Genomic DNA, 19,368 nt, shown 5'->3' with positions numbered 1-19,368 from the left:
ACTGCTTTTCAGATACCTCATACTCCCGCGCAAGCGCACACACACACACACACACACACACACACACACACATATTTACACGCGCTCTTCAGCGCCAGCTCCCCGCGCCGCGACCATGGACGACTCTAAAGAAGAGTACGAGGCTGCGTTCCGGTCGCTGCTCCGTAAGCTCACCCTAAGCTCCCGGGAATCAACGCCACCTCCGGGAAGCCCTCGACCCCCGAGTGGACGGGTGCAAGCGGGCTAGGACAGGACGGGTATCCCATTGTGCCGTCCCCTCTCTGGGTGCGGGGTTGCCAAGGAGTCGGGGGCAGGTCATGCATGTTTCTCAGATTTCCGGGCCAGGGCCGGAGAAGCCGGCCGAGTCGCCTTGGTTTGGAACCAGAGGCCCAACCCATGTGCCCGGGGAAAGGTGTCCAGGCCCTCTGGACTGTCCCTGCTTCCTCACCAGACTTTAGTACATTCAGTACTGGAAAAGCGGCATGGAAAAGAACACCAGTCTTCAAACTTTGCCCGGTAGCCTGCTGTCCTTGATAAGCACCACAACTTTAGAGGTGAATGACAGATATATGGATAAGCCCAGAAAAAGGGATGAATACTGGGTCCAAGGATGACACCCAGGAATAAGAGATCTGCTAAGCGCGGAGGAGGCGGGGGAGACGGGGAATGCTTCCACGGCCCTGGAAGAGATCTTTACACGGAGTCCTCCAAGCCAGGAGGAGGAGGATAGGCCTTCCAAACCAGGGGAAGAGCATGCACAGAGGCCCAGAGACATGGTGTCTTCAGAAAACTGCTCAGAGTTTAAGTGCTGCTGGAGATGAGTGGTGAGAGGGGTCAGAAGGGATGAGATCCCGAGAGATCTTGGGAGCCAGGAGATGGAGAAGCTACTGAGAATAATGGGATCAGATTGGGAGCATCAGCAAATGCAGAAATGAATTGGCAGACTTGGAATGTTGGGAGTGGGGAGCTGTTCCAAATACCCCGGCCAAAGAACCCGGGAGGCTAGGGAAAGGCGCCAGGCGAGAGGGGACTTCAGGGACTTGGGGGCTGATTAGATAGAGAACTTGGGAAGAGCGATCAAGGTTGACACTCAGGTTGGTAGCCAGGATGACTGGCAGACGGAGGTGCTTTCTACAGAGATGAGGAACCTCCCAGAAGAGTAGACAGGGACGTGGAGGTAAGTTCAGTCTTGGTTGAGTTTGAGATCTTTGTCAGCCATACAAGTTGAGGTGCTTTGGGGGCAGGTGTAGGTAGAATGCTAAATCACTTCAGTCGTGTCCGACTCTGTGACCCTATGGACGGAAACCCACCAGGTTCCTCAGTTCATGGGATTCTCCAGGCAAGAATACTGGAGTGGGTTGCCATTAGTCAGAGCTAATTCCAAGTCATAAATATTGGTATGAGAGTCCTCTGCATATGGAGGGCCAGAGAAATGAGAGTGGAGGGGATTGTTTGAAAAAAAACACAAGAGCACCCAAGTGTAAACCTGGAAGCCATCGACTTTTTAGTAGTGGATAGGAAACAGAAGCCCAAGAGTAAGTAGTCAGAGAGGTAGGATGGAATTCAGGGAGAGATTTGTAAAAAGCATTGGGTAGTTCTCAATAAATGCTGGTTGGATGAATGGCTACATTCTCAGTTGAACCCAGCATCTTGTTGTCAAAGGAATAATACATGGGTTGTTGAGAAGTGCTTACTTCTGTCCACATTAATGTATACATAGTCATTTTCTGACTATGAAAGGAACACATGTGCATCGTAAAGAGACTTAACAACTGTACTGACTGTTCACTTTGTGCCAGGCTGGGTACCGGGGATTCACAGGAAGTAAGACACAGTTCTTACCGTTGGGAGACTCACAGGCTGTTGGGAAAAAGTATCGGCATCAAGAAAAATATGGTAAATGCTATGAGGGGGCTCTGGGGGCTCTGGGACCCAGAGGGGCAGGAGGGAGGGGTTGGGATGCTTCTGGGGACAGGTGATGCCTGAGCTGAGCCTCTGAGGCCAAGTAGGGAGTGACCAAGTGAGCAGGGGAGAGGAAAGTGCATTCCAAAGACAGAAAGGGGGGCAGGGGCAGAAGGGGGTACCTTGGAACCACAGTCAGGTTAGCTTGGGAACCAATACAAGGTGAGGAAGCAGTGATGAGGAGGAAGCACTGGAGAGATTGGGGGGGGGGGGTTGGCAGGGGCGGGTGCGACAGGTGGGGCCCTGTTAAGGAGATTGAACTTTATCCTGGAGGCAGCTGGGAGTAACAGAAAAGTTTTAAGCAGGAGAGTTTTCATTGTAGCAGGAAAATGATGTAGCAGGTGGCAAGATTTTTTTTTTTTAAGATTTTTTTTATAATAATGCTCTGTTCCTTCTGAATTTTAGAACATTCCCACACCTGTTATTCATTTGCTCTTCATAACAGTTTTGGAAGGTTGCTAGAGCAGAGTTTTTGACATTTTAGTAAAAGAATTGAGACTCAGTGGGATTAGGTCACAGCCTGGAGTAATATCAAGAAATGGCTAAGAGCTGAGCTCTGGGGCCAGGAAAGCCAAAGTTCATGTCCCACCTCTGCTACTAATCAACTGTGTGTCCTCTGGCCTCGCTGAGCACAGTGTCTTAATCTATGAAATGGGTATAATCATGGTGCCAACTTCTTAGGTCCATCCACTTGTAATTCACTCACTTAGCAAAGTGAAAAGGAACTAAAGAGCCTTCTGATGAAGGTGAAAGAGGAGAGTGAAAAAGCTGGCTTAAAACTCAACATTCAAAAACTGAGATCATGGCATCTGGTCCCATTACTTCATGGCAAATAGATGGGGAAACAGTGTAAACACTGGCTGATTTTATTTGGGGGGGGGGCTCCAAAATCACTGCAGATGGTGAGTGCAGCCATGAAATTAAAAGATGCTTGCTCCTTGGAAGAAAAGTTATGACTAACCTAGACAGCATATTAAAAAGCAGAGATGTTACTTTGCCAACAAAGGTCTGTCTAGTCAAAGCTATGGTTTTTCCAGTAGTCATATGGATGTGAGAGCTAGACCATAAAGAAGGCTTAGCACTGAGGAATTGGTGCTTTTGACCTGTGGCATTGGAGAAGACTCTTGACAGTCCCTTGGATTGCAGGGAGATCAAACCAGTCTATCCTAAAGGAAAGGAAAGTGCAGTCGTTCAGTGGTGTCCGACTCTTTGTGACCCCATGGACTGTTGCCTACCAGGCTCCTCCGTCCATGGGATTTTCCAGGTAAGGGTATTGAAGTGGGTTGTCATTTCCTTCTCCAGGGGATCTTCCCAACCCAGGAATCGAACCTGAGTCTCCCATATTGCAGGCAGACACTTTACCATCTGAGCCACAAGGAAGTCCTAAAGGAAATGAACCCCAAATATCCATTGGAGGGACTGATGCTGAGGCTGAAGCTCCAATAATTTGGCCACCTGATGTGAAGAGCTGACTCATTGAAAAAGACCCTGATACTGGGAAAGATTGAAGGCAAGAGGAGAAGGGGACACAGAGGATGAGATGGTTGGATGGCATCACCGACTCAATGGACATGAGTTTGAGCAAGCTCCAGAAGATGGTGAAGGACAAGGAAGCCTGGCATGCTGCAGTCCATGGGGTCACAAAGAGTTGGACATGCCGGAGCAACTGAGCAACAACCACCAAATATCTACTGAGCTCCCAGTGTATGTTGGCACTGTGGAGGCGCTGGGACTCCAGCAGGGAACAAGAGAGATGAGATCCTGGTTCGAAGTGTACTGGAAAAGATAACCATCAACCAAGGGCTTCCCTGGTGGCTCAGCATTAAATAATTTGCCTGCTAGTGTAGGAGGCTTCAGTTCAATCCCTGGATCAGGAAGACCCCATGGAGGAGCAAATAGCAACCCACTCCAGTATTTTCACCTGGGAAACCCCATGGACAGAGGAGCCTGGCAGATGACAGTCCATGGAGGGCAGGGGGATCACAAAGAGTTGGACATGACTGAGCATGCTTGAGCATTATGAATAAACTAGATTCTAAGCATCTCTACCACACAGTAAGGCAGGTACCATCATTATCCCCATTTTACAGATGAAGAGATTGAGACCCAGAAAGAATAAGAGGTCATGCTGCCCATAAGCAGCTGGGCTAGGACTCAGGCCAGAGCACTCTGGCTGCAAAGCCTCAGCTGTTTCCAGCACTAGGCTGCCTCTGATGTTCAGACCATCAGAATGGCATTTCAAAAAGGTCATTCTGATTGCCAACGAGTAAGGTGCAGGCAGAGCCTGGTGGAGTAAGATTAGAACCTAAGATGGGTTCCATGAGAAAGCACAGAAATCCCTTAGCACAGTGCCTGCCGCGGAGAGTGCCCAGGCGCGTTAGATGTAAATATTTTCACCATCATTGCAAGGCAACAATGAAGTCAGGCCTGGAAGCCAGGCTCCCTGACACACAGCCCAGCGCTGAAGCATTTCTCCTTCCTGACTCCTTTGGTCCTCATCCTGATAGGAACTCACCTTCTAACCCTCTTCCTCCAAGGGTTCTACCAGTCTAAGTCCTTGTCTGACGATGAAAATGCCAGCAAGGAGCCGGTGTTCAACCCTGAAGCGGTCATCGCCCACTGCTTCAAGCAGTTCAAGCAGGACTTCCAGCCGCCCAGGAGCCGCCGGCGGGTCATCGTCCTGCCGCAGAAGGAGGCTCTGAGGCCCGTCCGCCCAACGCCCGAACCCCAGACTCCCACGGAGCCCACCCCCACCCCCAAGGCCCCGGAAGTCGACATCCAAGAACAGCCGGAGGACCCGAGGGCGTGGCTCAGAAAGAGGCTGAAGATGCGGAAAGACCTGGAATCCTTCGGCAACGTCGAGAGGTGGCTGCAGAACAAGGCCAGCCTCACGCTGTCTGAGGCTAAAGTCCTACGTGATATCCACAAGGTTCGGCACGTGGCTCGGCTGCCAAGCCAGCTGGTCATGAGCAGGGACACCGCGGTGAGCAGCCCGGTTTGCCAGGCGCGGACACTTCGGGTGTTAGGGGCTTGCTCATTCCCTCAGATTAGGAAGGGTGGGGATCTCACCCTAACCCCTACCATCCCCACTCCCAGTCCAGGGGAGTCCTGGGACAGAAGTCCTGAAAAAGAGGGGTACTTGTGATCTCTTGTTGGGCTTCCCTATTGGCTCAGACAGGAAAGAATCCGCCTGCAATGCAGGAGACCCGGGTTCCATCACTGAGTCAGGAAGATTCCCTGGAGAAAGGAAGGGCACCCCACTCCCATATTCTTGCCTGGAGAATGCCATGGACAGAAGAGCCCAACGGGCTGCAGTCTGTGGGGTCGCAAAGAGTCAAATGCGACTGAGCACATACACACACACACACACACACACACACACACACGTACACACACACCCCACCCCACCCCCCGCCATGTGTTCACAGGGCTATTATGAAGATCACAGTTGTGAGAATGGAAGGAAATCTTATAAATCTTTTCCTTTCTAAGAAAACATTTTACAACATTTGTATATGAATCTGTGTATATTATACATATTGTTCCCTCTATAAATATGAAGACAGAAGCTCAGTGAGGCCATATATTGTCCAAGCCCATAGGGATAGTACCTGGCAGTCAGTAGCCAGAGCCCTCATCTTCCAAATGCATCCAACCCAGACACCTGAAAATTCTCCCAGTTCAGGTAAAGCTGGCATAAGAGGTCAGATAACTTGGGTTTAAACCCAGCTCTGCTACTTCCTAGCCATATGATCCAGGCCTCAGTTTCCTCAACTGTTAAATGGGGAGAACCATTGTGCCTGCTTCCCACGGTTGCTGCAAAATCCAAATGGATTAATATGTATAGGGTGCCTGAGACATGCTGAGCATATAGTGAGCCCTCGTTCAATGTTTGTCATTTTTATTATTATTGCAGAATTACTGGTTTCATTTGGGTTAGCCCCCAAACTTCAGAGTCGGTCCTTGGTATAATCATAGTCAAAACCCAGCTTTCGTGGTTCTCACACACCCTTTCCGGCCAGCAGCCCAGCCTCTAGGTATAAGCACTGGACTTGGGTTAGAAATCCACTGCTTACTTGCTGTGTGACCCTGGGCAAGTCACTTCACCTCTCTGAGCCTATTTCTTCATTTGTGAAAAGGGAAGCTAATACCTAATATCGAATTCACGGCATTCTTCTTATCCATTCAGCAAACCATTACTGCCTGCTTGCACAGGGCTGGGGGCTTTGTTCAGTACAAGCATAGGAGGTGGGGAATGTAGCTGAGTAAGACGTGGTCTTGCTCCCAGGGTGTTCACATGTTAGTGGGGGAGGCAGACACAAGAGATTAATGACTCTGCAGTTGACTCCAGGTCACTAAGAGACTCCAGGCCGCTGAGGCGCTATAAGCTAGGGAACAAAAAGGCCTTTTGTAAACTGTCAAGGGCTCCACCACACTAAAGGAACGGTATTCCTAAGTAGTTTACCCTGCTATCTGTTGGGGGGTATCCCACGGATAACAACATCTGAAGATGCTCAAGACCCTCATATAAAAGGGCAGAGTATTTGCATATAACTCACGAGCATCCTCCCTTACATTTGAATCATCTCTAGATGACTTAGATTACCTAATATAATGTAAAGGTCATGTGAATAGTTATAAATATCATGTTAAGTATGACATAAACAGTTGACAGCCTGTGACAAATTCAAGCTTTACTTTTTGGAACTTTCTGGAGTTTTCAAATCCATGGATGTGGAGTCCATGGACATGGAGGGCTGACTGTATTCCCGTTTACCTGGAAAGGGAAGAGCAGTAGGATTCTGACAGATGGAAAAGGGAGAGGTATTCCAGGTGGGAGGCCCCGGGGGGCCAGAGGCTGGGAAGTGGGGGAAGCAGAGGCTCCAGGTGGCTTCAGGCAGGGGCTCATATTTTGATGCACTGAGAGCCCAGTGGGATTATAATAGTGACTGGTCTGACAGGAGAGATGGGGTAAGCATGAAGTCCTAGTTCTCATTTTGTCCAAACCTCTTGTGCCTGATGCGAACTTGGAGGCTCAGAGAAGCCAAGCGGCCCAGGCCTCCCGTGGCAGGACGCGCCTGCCGGAAGCCTGCGCCCTGTGCCCTCCACCCTGCTGTCTGGGTGGCATGGCTCGGCCTCTGTCTTTCCTGTCTCTAAATCTGGGGACCCAGCTCCGTGGTGTCTCCTGAATGCTCCCCTCTGCCCCCTTCTCTTGCCTCTTTCAGAAGAAAAGCCAGCGACCCTCCCGCCGGCAGGTGCCCCAGCTCCAGCTGCCCGAACCCCCCGCCCTGTCGACCTTGTTCCCCCACCTGCCCTGCCACAAGATGAAGATCCTGGAGCTGTTCCACAAGGCGGACCGGGGCGAGCACCAGATCTCCAGGGAGGAGTTCATCGCGGTTCTCAAGGCGGTAAGCGCCTCCCCCGCCCCTGCTGGCCTGAGGTGGGGTGGGGGTGCCCATGTACCTCCACAGCCCCACTACGCTATCCCCAGCCCTGCTCTGACTCTCCCCCGTATTACATGTAAAGCCGGATTGGAACATGTGGCTTAACCTGAGGCCCCCATCAGACCCCTAAGGCCACCTTGCCCCAGTCTGACCTTGAAAGGCCCTACCTGAGTGGGAAGTCTGTAGAGCCAGCCTTGTAACCAGCCTGCTGCTTAGGGAATCACTGTCTTGCCAGTGAGACCCCAGAACTGAGCACAGAGACAGCTGGATCTTCAGTCCTGCCTTTAGAACCTTCTAGAACTTCTGGAACCATCACTGGCATGTGACTCACACAGGGGTATTGTTAAACGCAGCTTCTGTCCCAGTACCTCTGTGTGGGGGTCCCAAGATACTGCCTTCGTTTTTTTTGTTTTTTTTTTTGATGGGGAGAGGCACCACGCAGCTTATGGGATCTTAGTTCCCTGACCGGGGATCAAACCTGGGCCCCCAGCAGTGGAAGCAAGGCGTCCTAACCGCTGGACCACCAGGGTAGCCCCCTCAGGATGCTGCATGCTAACAAGCTCCCAGCGATGCCCATGGTGTGGGTCCTTGGACCACACCTTGATGGGTTATTCAAAAATTCAATTTAACTGTAAATAAATAAAACCAGAACTCCAGTTCCTCAGGCATAGTGGCCACAGTTGGAGTGCTCAGCAGTTGCTCTGCTGCCGGACCCCTCAGACACAGCACCTTCCCATCATCAGAGATAGCCCTGTTGTTCTAGCAGAGCTCTGCTAACTATGCCCCAGAAGTCGAATCCAACTGGTCTCCTGTTTTTTTGTCAATAAAGTTTTATTGGAACACAGCCACACACATTTGTCTATGCGTCATCATGGCTGCTCTCATGCCAGGAGGGCAGAGTTGAGTAGTGATGACAGAGACCCACATGGCTCAGAGCCTAAAATATTTACCATCTGGCCCTTTCTAGAAAAAGTTTGCTGACTCCTGGTCTGGGTGACTTAAAGCTTTTATATATTTTGAATACATGATACCTTTAAAAAAACTTTAGGAAAGAAGGGGAATGCTACACTTTTTTCAGTCTTAAATTGCCAGCAGTTTTACGCTTTGATTTTATGCCATGTAGTTATCTTAACATTTCAAAGCATTTAAAACAAAAAATAAAGGGTCCTTAACATCATCAAAAAGATCAAACACGGGGTACTCTTTTGCCCCCTTCTGATGCCTATGTCAGAAGCTTTCTCTATCTCCTTTATATTTCCATAAAACTTTATTACACACACACACAAAAAAATGGCTGACTGGCTCCTGAACTGGACATGTAGGTACAGAAGTCCGGCGGGGGTGAAAATATCTAGATTAGTGTAATTTTGGACTGCCTCAGTAAGCCGTGAAAGAAAAAGGGCAGGATTTTCATCTTTTTCTTGAGTCACTAATCTTATCGTAGTTAACATGAATTTGAGAGCTTTTTAGCATTCCTTCTAGTAAAAAGGCGATCATATGATGCAGGTACTGGATGCCGGCATCACCTGCTTGATACGTCCACCGTGGCTCAGTTAAAGGGACTGCATCATCAGCCATCGGATTAGTCCTATCTTGGCTGTGGAGCTGATCATCATGAGTCTGGGCTGCCTGCCATATCCGTTCCTTTTCGTCAGGGGTTAAAGTGGCATTTAGGATGTAATAAAGATCATTCCAGGTTAAATGATATGCTTGTGTAAGGCGGAGGAATTCTTTTCTGTATCTGGTAGGATTTTCTGAAAAGGATCCCAATTTTTCTTCAATTTGGCTCATATCAGAAATTGAGAAAGGCACATGAACCTGTGTAGGGCCCTCCGGTCCTGCTACCTCTCTGAGGTCCTGGCTGATGGAGGGGGAGTGGGTGGATATCTCTTTTGGGGTTTTGGAGTCACCGCTTCCTGTTTTGGAGGAGGAAGGGCTAAAGGATGTGGTCCCAGGGCGGTAGGGAGGAGGCTAAAAAAAGAAAAAAAAAAAAAAAGATCAAACACTAAATCCTTTAGCACCAGGTGAGTTCTGATCATCTTTAAGTAAAGCTCAGCGTGTAAAGAAGCTGGCAAAGATACATTTCCTTTCACACTGTTTTTTCTTGAATATTCAGTATTGCTGGCAAGTATTGTATTTCTCCAAAGTTGCCCGTCACCCTTAAAAGAGTCCCAGGCATCAGATTTCCAACTCTATTTTACTTCAGTTAAGGGAGGCCTCTGTGTCCCTCACGGACAAGGATGACAGATGTGAGATCCTCCTTCCAGTCCGGCACAGGAAGGCTGAGATTGGAATGGAGTGGGCAGGGAGGCCAGAGGGAGAAGTAACGGCCTCTGCAAAGATGGGGGACACGTCTGGACCGGGGTTTGCAAGGAGGGATGGGAGATGTTCAGGCAGAAAGTGGGAAACGGCTGAGTCAAGGCAGAGGGTGAGAAATGTGCAGGGCCCCAGGGAGAGGCTCTGAGCTCCTTCGCAGGGACCCTGGAATGTGAGCTGGGGGCGGCTGAGGATGAAACTCAACGGGGAGGCGGGGCCAGGCTGGCAAGGCCTTGGCCATCCCAGCAGGACGTCTGGAGCGAGGCTGCCCACCTGGGGGCTTCTCTTGTCTCCTCAGAGTAGAGTCCCTCTGAAAAGCCAGGAGGTGGAGGACATTGTGATCTACCTCAGCTCTCTGGGGAAGCACAACAGCATCACGATGGATAACCTGGCCAGCACCTACAAGCAGTGGTCTTTGGCTCAGCAGCGAAGCACCCTGACCACTGCGACAGAGAGTACGTATCCGCCTCCGCCGCTCCCCGTGCAGGGGGGAAGCTGACGCTCAGAGAGGCTGACTGCCTGGCCACAGTCTCAAATCTAGAAGGCGGCAGGGCCACGATCTCATTTCTGCCCGGGGCCGCAGAGGCCTGAAGCAGGCCTGGAAAAGCAGGATGCTAGAGGATGGGAATGGCGCCAGGAAGGCTGGGGCCGAGTGCGGGAGAGGGAGGAGAAGGCCACAGAGGCACTGGAAGAAGGGACGCCTTCTAGGTGCCCGCTCGGTGACACTGGTCACTGCCCGAAGGGCTCCGTGGCCAGGCACCCTCTCAGCTCCCCCTTCCTCCGCCTCTTCCCTCCGCCCCTAGATTCCAGATCATCCTCGGACGGTGGCTCCGCACAGAGTCCATCCCCGAAGCAGAAGGCGGATGTATCCCCAGAGGCTCCCAAGATGGACCTGCTGACGGTGCCCGTGGTCGACACGGAGATGGAGGCACGGCCCATGACGCTAGAGGAGATGGAAGACGTGGGCAAGCACTACCGAGACAGGAAGCGGCAGAACAAGGTGCCCCCACCAGCGGGAGGGACGGGGCCCGGGGAGCGGGCAGGCTGGGCCCACCTGCCCACGTGCCCCAGCTTCTGGCCGGGGGAGCTCTGGGGGTCCCGGCTTCCTTACCTCCTCGCTCCCTCCTCTGTGTGTATGAACAACACCTGCCTCCCAAGGTTTCTGATAAGATGAGTTGATAGGATGTTTCTGAAAGTACCGAGTTCCCTTCCTCCAACTGTTGAATCATGACTGAATCCTGAGGCCAGGACTGCACATGCATCACAGCTGGAGTCCAAGAACCTGGCCTGGGGCCTGGCACTGAGTAGGCACTCCAGAAACACACGTCGAGTGAAGGAAGGGAGAACTGACCGGATGAATTAATTCGCCCGATAAATATTTATTGAGAGCCTGTGATGCGTCATGCACTGTTCTAGGTGCCTCCCTGGGGGTTCAGATGGTAAGGAATCTGCCTGCAATGCAGGAGACCCAGGTTCAATCCCTGAGTCGGGAAGATCCCCTGGAGAATGGAAATGGCAACCCACTCCAGAATTCTTGCCAGGAAAAATTCCACGGACAGAGGAGCCTGCTGGGCTACAGTCCGTGGAGTTGCAAAGAGTTGGACAAGACTGAAGCGACTTAGCACGCACGCACCGGGCTTTCTGTGTGTGTATACGGTCGCGTGTGCGCTTCTGTGTAGGGAGCCGTGCACACAGAACCTTGTGCCGGGACCATTCACATGTTATTCAGGGGTCACCTTGACCACGGGTGATTTTTCCTCCCGAGTGGCTGACATCAACACCTGCACTCACGGGGCCTGGGGGCAGAGGCGGCTGAGGCTCCGCGTCTGCCTTGGGCCCGGAGGGAGGCGAGGAGGAGTGAGTGCCCGCCTCCGCTCTCCCCACAGCTGGCCCTCCCCTCCATCCAATACGCGGAGCAGTGCCGCCTGGTGCGCAGCGGGGACAAGCACTTCGACGAGCACTGCCTGCCGTCCACCGTCCACGGGGAGATGGAGGGCATCCTCAACAGGTCCCGCATGGACACCTTCCTGGTCTACCTGCAGTGCTGGAAGGTCTGCGAGGCGCACGGCCTCCCGCTGACCGAGGACATCCTCATGAGAGGTACGCTGGGAAGGTGCCAAGGGGGGCCCCGAGCGGGGGGCCAGGGGGGCAGCCACCTGAGGCTTGTCCTTCCCCAGCCGACGAGCACCCAACCACACCGCGGGGACGCGGCGGAGAAGCGGGGCGGGGGGAAGAACAGCCCCACCGGGTTCGCTTGTATTTATTTGGGGCTCTGTCGCCACGGGGGCTTTTTCTCCAGGTGCGGGGGGCGGGGGCTGCCCTCTAGTGGCGGCGCACGGGCTTCTCAGGGCGGCGGTTTCTCTCGTGAAGCACTGGCTCCCCGGCACAGGCTCAGCCGTTGAGGCACACGGGCTTAGATGCTCCGCAGCACGTGGGATCCTCCCAGACCGGAGATCAAACCCGTCGTCCCCTGCACTGGCAGGCAGATTCCTGTCCCCTGCGCCACCAGGGAAGTCCCCTGGTTCGCTGTGAGAAGGGATTTTTACAGCTCTGCAGGGCCCACACTCTGCTCCATAGGCCCGGAGTCCCCGTTCCCCAGCCTAGGGAAGGGAGCACCAGGACTGGAGTTCCAGGTGAGGGAGCCAGCGGTGGGCCAGGAGGAACAGTCCCGAATGAGCACCGACTATCCTGTCGATGTAGGAAATACATTGGTGTTATAAGAGTGAATCTGTGCATGTGATGTTTCCTAGAAAAAGGAACTTGAAGACCTCAAAAGGCAGTTGTTAAGATGAAATAATGTAGTTATATCATAATTATTTGGTATTCACATTTACTGACAATAAGAGCCATTTCCTTAAGCAGATAAAACTATCGCAGGATCAGGGAAAAGATGGTTGAAGAATGAGACTTGCAGACAATGCATTGTTTCATTTAATATTTATGTCTGATATTTTTTTTTACAAATATGCTTTTGTCCTTGGGAATTGTGATTGCACGATAAAGGGAAACTATTTTGTTATTCCTAAGTATGAATTAGTTTGCTTATTAGAGTAGGCGATTTCAGACAGGAAGCCTGGCTGGGAGAGGTAACCGCGACGACACGTGGAGTGTTCCAAACCCACTCGTCTTGGCCAGGCCTGTTTCTCCGTGCTTCTGCCACACAGAGGGAAGAATGCACCGGGAGACCGGTTCTGCAGAAGCCCTTTGCCCTCTGCTGGGCCCACAGGTCTCAACCCTGAGCTCTGGCACTGGTCCCGCCCTCTGCTTGGGGCAGGACCTGTGTTCCCATATATCCAAGCAGATCTGAACCCTCCACTCCTGGGGGAACTGCATGCTTCTGAGACATGGGGCAGAGGAGTGGCCCGATAGGCCCCTGATGACCATGTAATGATGCTGGCATCCCACATTTATAAAGTATATATTTAACAGCTGGTCTCTGCTGCACTGGAGGGCAGAGGTTTTCCTGTAGGAACCTTGCAGGAAGGAGCTGTGGCCCTACTGGGCTGTGGTTTTCTGATAAAGGGACACACGGAAAGTGCCCTGACTTCCCTGAGAACAAGAGTTAGCAGTCACAGTTGGTGGTTTCCTTATTTTTCCCCCTGGGAGGGGAAACAGACGCTCAGTGTAGAGGACCTTGGGTCTTGTATTAGTTTGGTAGAACCGTTGTAACAAAACACCACGGACTGGGGGCTTACACAGCAGAAAGGTACTTCCTCACCATTGTGGAGGCTGGAGAGTCCAAGACCAAGGTGCTGGCAGGGTTCATGTCCGCTGAGATCGCTCTCCGTGGCCTCCAGATAGTCACCGTCTGGCTGTCTATCACACGGTCATTTCCATGCACACATGCGCCCCTGCTGTCTCTGTGTCCAGATTTCCTCTGCTAAGGACACCAGTCAGACTGGATGCAGGCCTTCCTTAGTGGCTTCATTTTAGCTTTATCACCTCTTGAAAGGCCTCTTCCCCAAATACAAATTCTAAGGGTCAGGGCTTCAATATATGAATTTGGGGGAATACAAGTCAGGCCATAACAGGTCTATACAGGAGGAAGTGGCTAACGGCCTTCAGGAACACAGGCCAACCAGCCTAAATGGTCACTGTCTCCCGCACAAGCTGCACGCCCCTCGCTTGGGCAGCTGCTTGCTGCCATCTGGGCTGAAGGGCAGAGATACAGCAGGTGACCCCACAGCTCTCGACCCTGACTTTTCACGAAATCATCCTTCCTCCCTCCTTCCTCGGGGAGTCTCATGCTCCCAGATCACCTGGGCTTGGCGCACGGTGGGGCTGCATGTGTTCTAAAACGTAGGGAGGATTCCCAGGCACACAACTGCTCCTGCGGGCTAGGTCTTGCCCCCAGACGTGCCGGCTGATCTGTCCCCACCAGAGGATCGAGGCTTTACTGATTCTCTCCACCACCGGCTTTTGCTGGCTCCTGGGCCCGCACACAGCTGAGCTTCACGTGTCTGCAGGATCCCTCACTCATGGGCACATAGGAGCATTTGTGGGTGGGCTTCCGTTTGCTTCTGACTGGTCCAAGTGGAAAAGACGCTAGTCCATCTCTGGCCACTGTCCTGGCCACTGTCTGTTGGCTGTCCATGACAGAGACCAGCACTTCCAGGTCTGTGCCTGAGGCTAGAGCTTGGTGGGCTCAGACCCCAGGCCTCAAGCTCATGGGCCAGACTTCTAGAACATCGAGGTATTTCCCCTCCCCACTGAATATAGCTTTATTGTTCTGCTCCCCCTAATTTTATAGATAAATCTTTCTCATTTACATTTTTGAAAACAAATCCAAACAAAATCCCCCAGCCTGAGTTGACCACCAATAATATTTAACGACTGTCCTTTCACAAATCTTTTTCCTATTTATTTGCTATTCACATGGATTTGTTCTATAAGTCATTTTTAAAAAGTCCTATATGTATATACATTAAAAAATGTAGTTTAAAAATCATGTAAACCTTTTAAAAATGTTGATGTTGCCCATCTCCCCCTTCCCTCCTCTCCCTTCTCACCTGTGCAATCCCTGCCCTCCACCCAAATAACCAACATGAAAAACCTGGGACTTCCCTGGTGGTCCAGTGGCTAAGACTTCATGCTCCCACTGCAAGGGGCCTGAGTTCAACCCCTAGTCAGGGAACTAGATCCCAGATGCTGCAACTAAAGATTGAAATTCCCTCGCAACTAAGACCTGGTGCCACCAAATAAATAAATATCAATAACAATAATAAAAAAAAAATCATGGACTTCCCTGGCGGTCCAGTTGTTAAGACGCTGAGCTTCCAAAGCAAGGGGCATGGGTTCCATCCCTGGTCGGAGAACTAAGATCCCACAAGCCTCTCAGCCAAAATCGATCATGTAAATAAAGAAGTAAATTTGTGTTGGCCAGATAAGGAGAAGGGGCATTCTAAGCAATAAACTGTAGTTGATTCACCAACTGAAAAAAAAAAAAAAGAAAAAAACCTTAAAAAAATTAATAACCTGGAGAGTAAACCTCCATCACTGTATCCAGAACATGAGATGCCAGGGCGAGCCCTGCTCAGTAGTTGCAGGAGGGTGGGGCCCCCAGCGCTTCTCCTGCACGAGAAAACCCACCATCCACCGAGTCTAAGTTAATCCAGTGACGTCTTGGGTGAGGCCTCCTTTCCTCCTTGAGGGACTCCTGACCAGGACTCCTGACCCTGCAGAGCAGGCTGTGGGGCCACGCTCCCTCCTACCTGCCTCCAGGCCTCGGGGCCACCGCCGCCCTGGTTCTGAACAGGCGCCCTCATCTCTGGTCCCCTGAGTGGTAGCCTGCCAGCCCCACTTCCCGACAGCGTGCTGCCAGGACGCACTCACCACCATGGAGCGGGGGCGGGGGCGGGCTGCAGAAGGGCTTGTGGACCCACTGCACTATTTTTTGCAACTTGCTGTGAACCTACCATCATTTAAAAATAAAAAGTAAAGAGACTTCCCTGGAGGCTTAATGGTTAAGACTCCAAGCTTCCAGTGCAGGGAACTGTGAGTTTGATCTCTGGTCAGGGAACTAAGTCTCCACGTGGGGGGAAAAAAAAAAAAGACTCCATGTGCCACTGGAGACCAAAAAAAAAAAGTCCAAAAAAAATGTATATAAGAAAAATCTTTTCAAACAAGAATGTGAATTTGTTTTTAAAAATAGCCCCCCTCGGCCCCAAAGGCTGGGTTGGGGAGGGGTCTCGGGCTGACAGGCCGTGTTTCTCCTCCTGCTCACAGCCCTGATGTACCCAGGGGACAAGATCATTTTCCAGAAGGACCAGGTGCGCCCGATCCGGCAGCCGGGAGGCTACTACTCAGACTTCAAGCCCTTCAGTGCGAACCTGGCCCCGCTCCAGCCCCAGGCCGTTCCCGCTCCTGTGGCTCAGAAGCCTGACAAGCTGAGTGTCAGCCCCTCCTCCCCACCCTGCGCTCCTGCCCACTGATGCCTCGTGGCTGGGGGGTGGTAGGCAGTTACGGGGGGGTCATGGGCCGGTGTCTGTGTCCTTGCCCGGCATGTCCAGCCCACCTGATCCCCACGGACTGGCCTCGTGCTCCCCCTGCACGCGTCTCCCCAGCCTCCTTGCCTCACCCCCACGCAGCTGCCCTCCTGACTACATCCTACGCAACCTTAAGGTCTCTGGAAAAGGTTAAAAAGAAGGACTTCTTCGAGAAACCGGGGAGGCCTCTTCACGAATCGTGGGCTGGGTGTAGGGCCCCTTCCAAGGACAGTGGTGGCAACCCCTCTTCTGCCTTCTCTAGCAAAAGGTGGGCGTGCACACCCCCGCCCAGAGAAAAGAACTCTGCCCTGGGGCCTCCCCCGACCCTCAGATCAGCCCAAGTCCCCTCTAAGAGAATGCCCTCCTTTGTCAGGAGGTGACCGGTGAGCAGGCTACCAACCAGCTTTGGTGGGCACTGCAGAGTGGAGGGGGGGAGGGGAGAAGGGGCCGCTGACCAGATCCCGTGACGGGGGAGGGGCTGAGGAACTGTCCACCCCATCCATCGCTGCCAGATGCCTGCTCGGGTGGCCTGGCCAGACAGCCGGGGTGGGAAGCAGTGGAGCCGAGTGGAAATCACAGACCAGGGATCAAATGGACAGTTACCTCGCTCACTGAACCTCAGCGTGTTCATCTGTAAAATGGGCCTAACAGCTCTACCACACACACAGTGAGGACCCTTAGCGCCTGAGCACTGATCGTCAGAGCCCATCCCTTCAGGCCATTCTTGAGTGTAGGAGTGGGCTTCGCCTGCAGGTGGCGCTGGCCACAGCCCCGGCGGGGAAGAAATGAGGGGGAGCTGGGCAGCTGGTCACCTAGAGAGTCCCCTCTGATCCCCTGCGTGGCTGCCACCAGTTCCCGAGCCATGAACCTCAAGAAGCTGAGAAAGTGACTTCTGTCCTGCTCCGACAGGCCCCAGTTATAAAGAATAGAGGTCCCCCCGGGGCAAGGGTGGACTGGTTTCATTGGCTCCTTAGCATGCCTTGTCAAAGATTCCGAGGCCAGATGCAGGCTTGCTGGGAAAGAGTGCTGTGGCGATTAAGTGATGTCTACCAGGCTCCAGGTTTGGGGCGTTAGCTTTTACCACACTTGTCCTCAAGGCGGGATTCAGCTCTGGAGGGCAAATGGGAGTCGCGGGTGCAAAAAGGATTCAGATGACTGAGCATGTCTCATAATGACTTGAGAAGTCTCCATGCCGGGGAACAGGAAACCCGAGGCCCCCACAAGCGGACTGACTTGTCCCAAGTCACCCAACCAGCCAGGCTAGGAGCCCAGGGCTGCCGTCCTGTCTGCCTCCCCAGTAGGGGCCCAGAGGTCTAGACACTCCAGTCCACTGTGTGTTCCACTGGAGCATGGCGGACAGAGTCAGGGCCCTGCCCAGGGGGAAGAAGTTCTCTTTCCAGGGCTCTGGTCTGGACTCAGAGGTGGGCCCCCGTCACCCTGACCTACTTACTCCCTGAGGCCCCACTGACCTGGATTTCCTATCTCCTGACAAGATACCTCTCTCTCTCTCCTCCACCAGGAAAATGCCGAAGAAAATCAAGAAAATCAATTTTAAGGAATTTGAGGACTTCACCAGGTCTGTAGTGATCATCTAACTCTGGGGGGTGGGGGGCGGGCAGGTGTGAGGAAGGGACCCGGGACTCAAGTATTGCAGGGTCCATGAGACCCAGCATCCAGGACTCAGGGCCCAGGAGCTGAGGATCTGTAAAGTGACTGTTAGGAGCACCAGGGGCTTCCCTGGGAGCTCAGCAGTAAAGAATCCACCTGCACTGCAGGAGCCTTTGATCCCTAGGTCGGGAAGATCTTCTGCAGAGGGGCATAGCAACCCACTCCAGTATTCTTGCCCAGAGAATCCCATGGACAGAGGAGCCTGGCGGGCTACAGTCCACGGGGTCACAGAGAGTCGGACACGACTGAAGAGACTTAGCACGCATGCGCACACAAGAGTGCCAGGCAGACCCTGCTCTCCACTCGTTAATTCACGTAAATCCTCTCCACAGCCCTATGAAGTTTTTCTTAACAGTCCCATTTCACAGACGAGGAAACTGCCGTACCGGAAGCTTAGCTTCCTTGCTCAGAGTCACGGATCGATTAAGTGGTGACGCAGAGATTTGGACCCACCAGGTGTGCTGACTCCAGCGGCTGCCCTCTGAACAGCACGTGAAAACGCCTCTACAGAACAGGTGCTGTGCACGTTAAGAGTCTGGATTTAGAGGCAGCCGACTGGCAGTCAAGCCCGCCCCCCGCCACTTGCCAGCTGCGTGGCCTTGGGGAAATGACTTCGCCTCTCTAGGCCTCCGGGTCCTCGCTGGTGAGGCAGACAGGACAACAGAGTACTAGAGTGTTTAGCACAGTGCTGCGCCTCCGCTGGGGAAGGAGCCCCAGCTGCCCCCTGTCTCCATGACAACTGTCTCTGTCTTCTCCTTCCCCAGGAAGCTGAAGGAGAAGAAGCCCAGCGGTCCGCAGCTAACCCATCCCAACTTCTTCTGGCCGGGTCACCTCCTGGACAAGCTGCGGCTCTACCTGCCCATCGTGACCATGGACCGGAGCCTGGCCATCTTCAGCTGTGTCCAACAGCAGCCCCACGTCTACTCGGCCACCTACCACCCCGACCGCTGGTGGCCCATTAAGGACATGAATTACGTGACCTACGCCCATTACGATGCCCACAAGATCTATCATATCAACTAGAGTGGCCCAGATGCCGCCAGACCCAGCCATCCTGGGGCCAGGCATCAGTGCAGCTAGCAGCCCAGAGCCGTAGACGCAGGGAGGGCGTCAAAGAGCCAAGCAAAAGAAGCCGTTTCAATGGGAAGGCCTGGGCCAGCTGTCTCCAGACAAAGCGTCTAGTGTCTCAGAGGGTGGATGTGTCCAGGGAAAGATGTGGTTTTTGAGTGTCTCCCTCTCCTAACCTCTGTCCTGTTGAAATAAAACCGGGTTGGAGTTTTCCTCATTTCACCTGTGATTCAGCTGATGTAATTTCTGGACTCAGGAGCTGTGACCAGAGGGGTGTTGGAAAGCTGGGGTCCAGGGTCTGGGGAAAACAGCAGGCACATTTCCTGGGGTGTTGATGGGGATGCCGGCATGACCTCTCCAGCCTCTCATCCCGGACCTCAGTGCCCACCAGCAAGCAGCAGGCAGTGTGGGTACCCTTGTGCCCT

At 52.8% G+C, this 19,368-nt stretch overlaps 1 protein-coding gene across 1 annotated transcript; it reads left to right on the top strand.

The window, feature by feature from the left end:
- Positions 1–19,150, top strand: EFCAB12 (EF-hand calcium binding domain 12). Its single transcript, XM_043442908.1, has 9 exons — positions 1–164; positions 4,500–4,945; positions 7,188–7,370; positions 10,021–10,177; positions 10,526–10,722; positions 11,609–11,822; positions 15,948–16,107; positions 17,727–17,783; positions 18,640–19,150. Exons 1-9 carry the CDS (start codon positions 116–118, stop codon positions 18,896–18,898), a joined length of 1,722 nt encoding a protein of 573 aa, XP_043298843.1. The 5' UTR covers positions 1–115; the 3' UTR covers positions 18,899–19,150.
- Positions 19,151–19,368: the final 218 nt, after the last annotated feature.

The sequence above is a fragment of the Cervus canadensis genome, chromosome 22 (genome assembly GCF_019320065.1).
Source record: "Cervus canadensis isolate Bull #8, Minnesota chromosome 22, ASM1932006v1, whole genome shotgun sequence".
In the NCBI taxonomy this organism is placed as follows: domain Eukaryota; kingdom Metazoa; phylum Chordata; class Mammalia; order Artiodactyla; family Cervidae; genus Cervus; species Cervus canadensis.
Note: the sequence above shows the minus strand (reverse complement) of the source record. Positions and strands in the feature narration are given on the sequence as shown.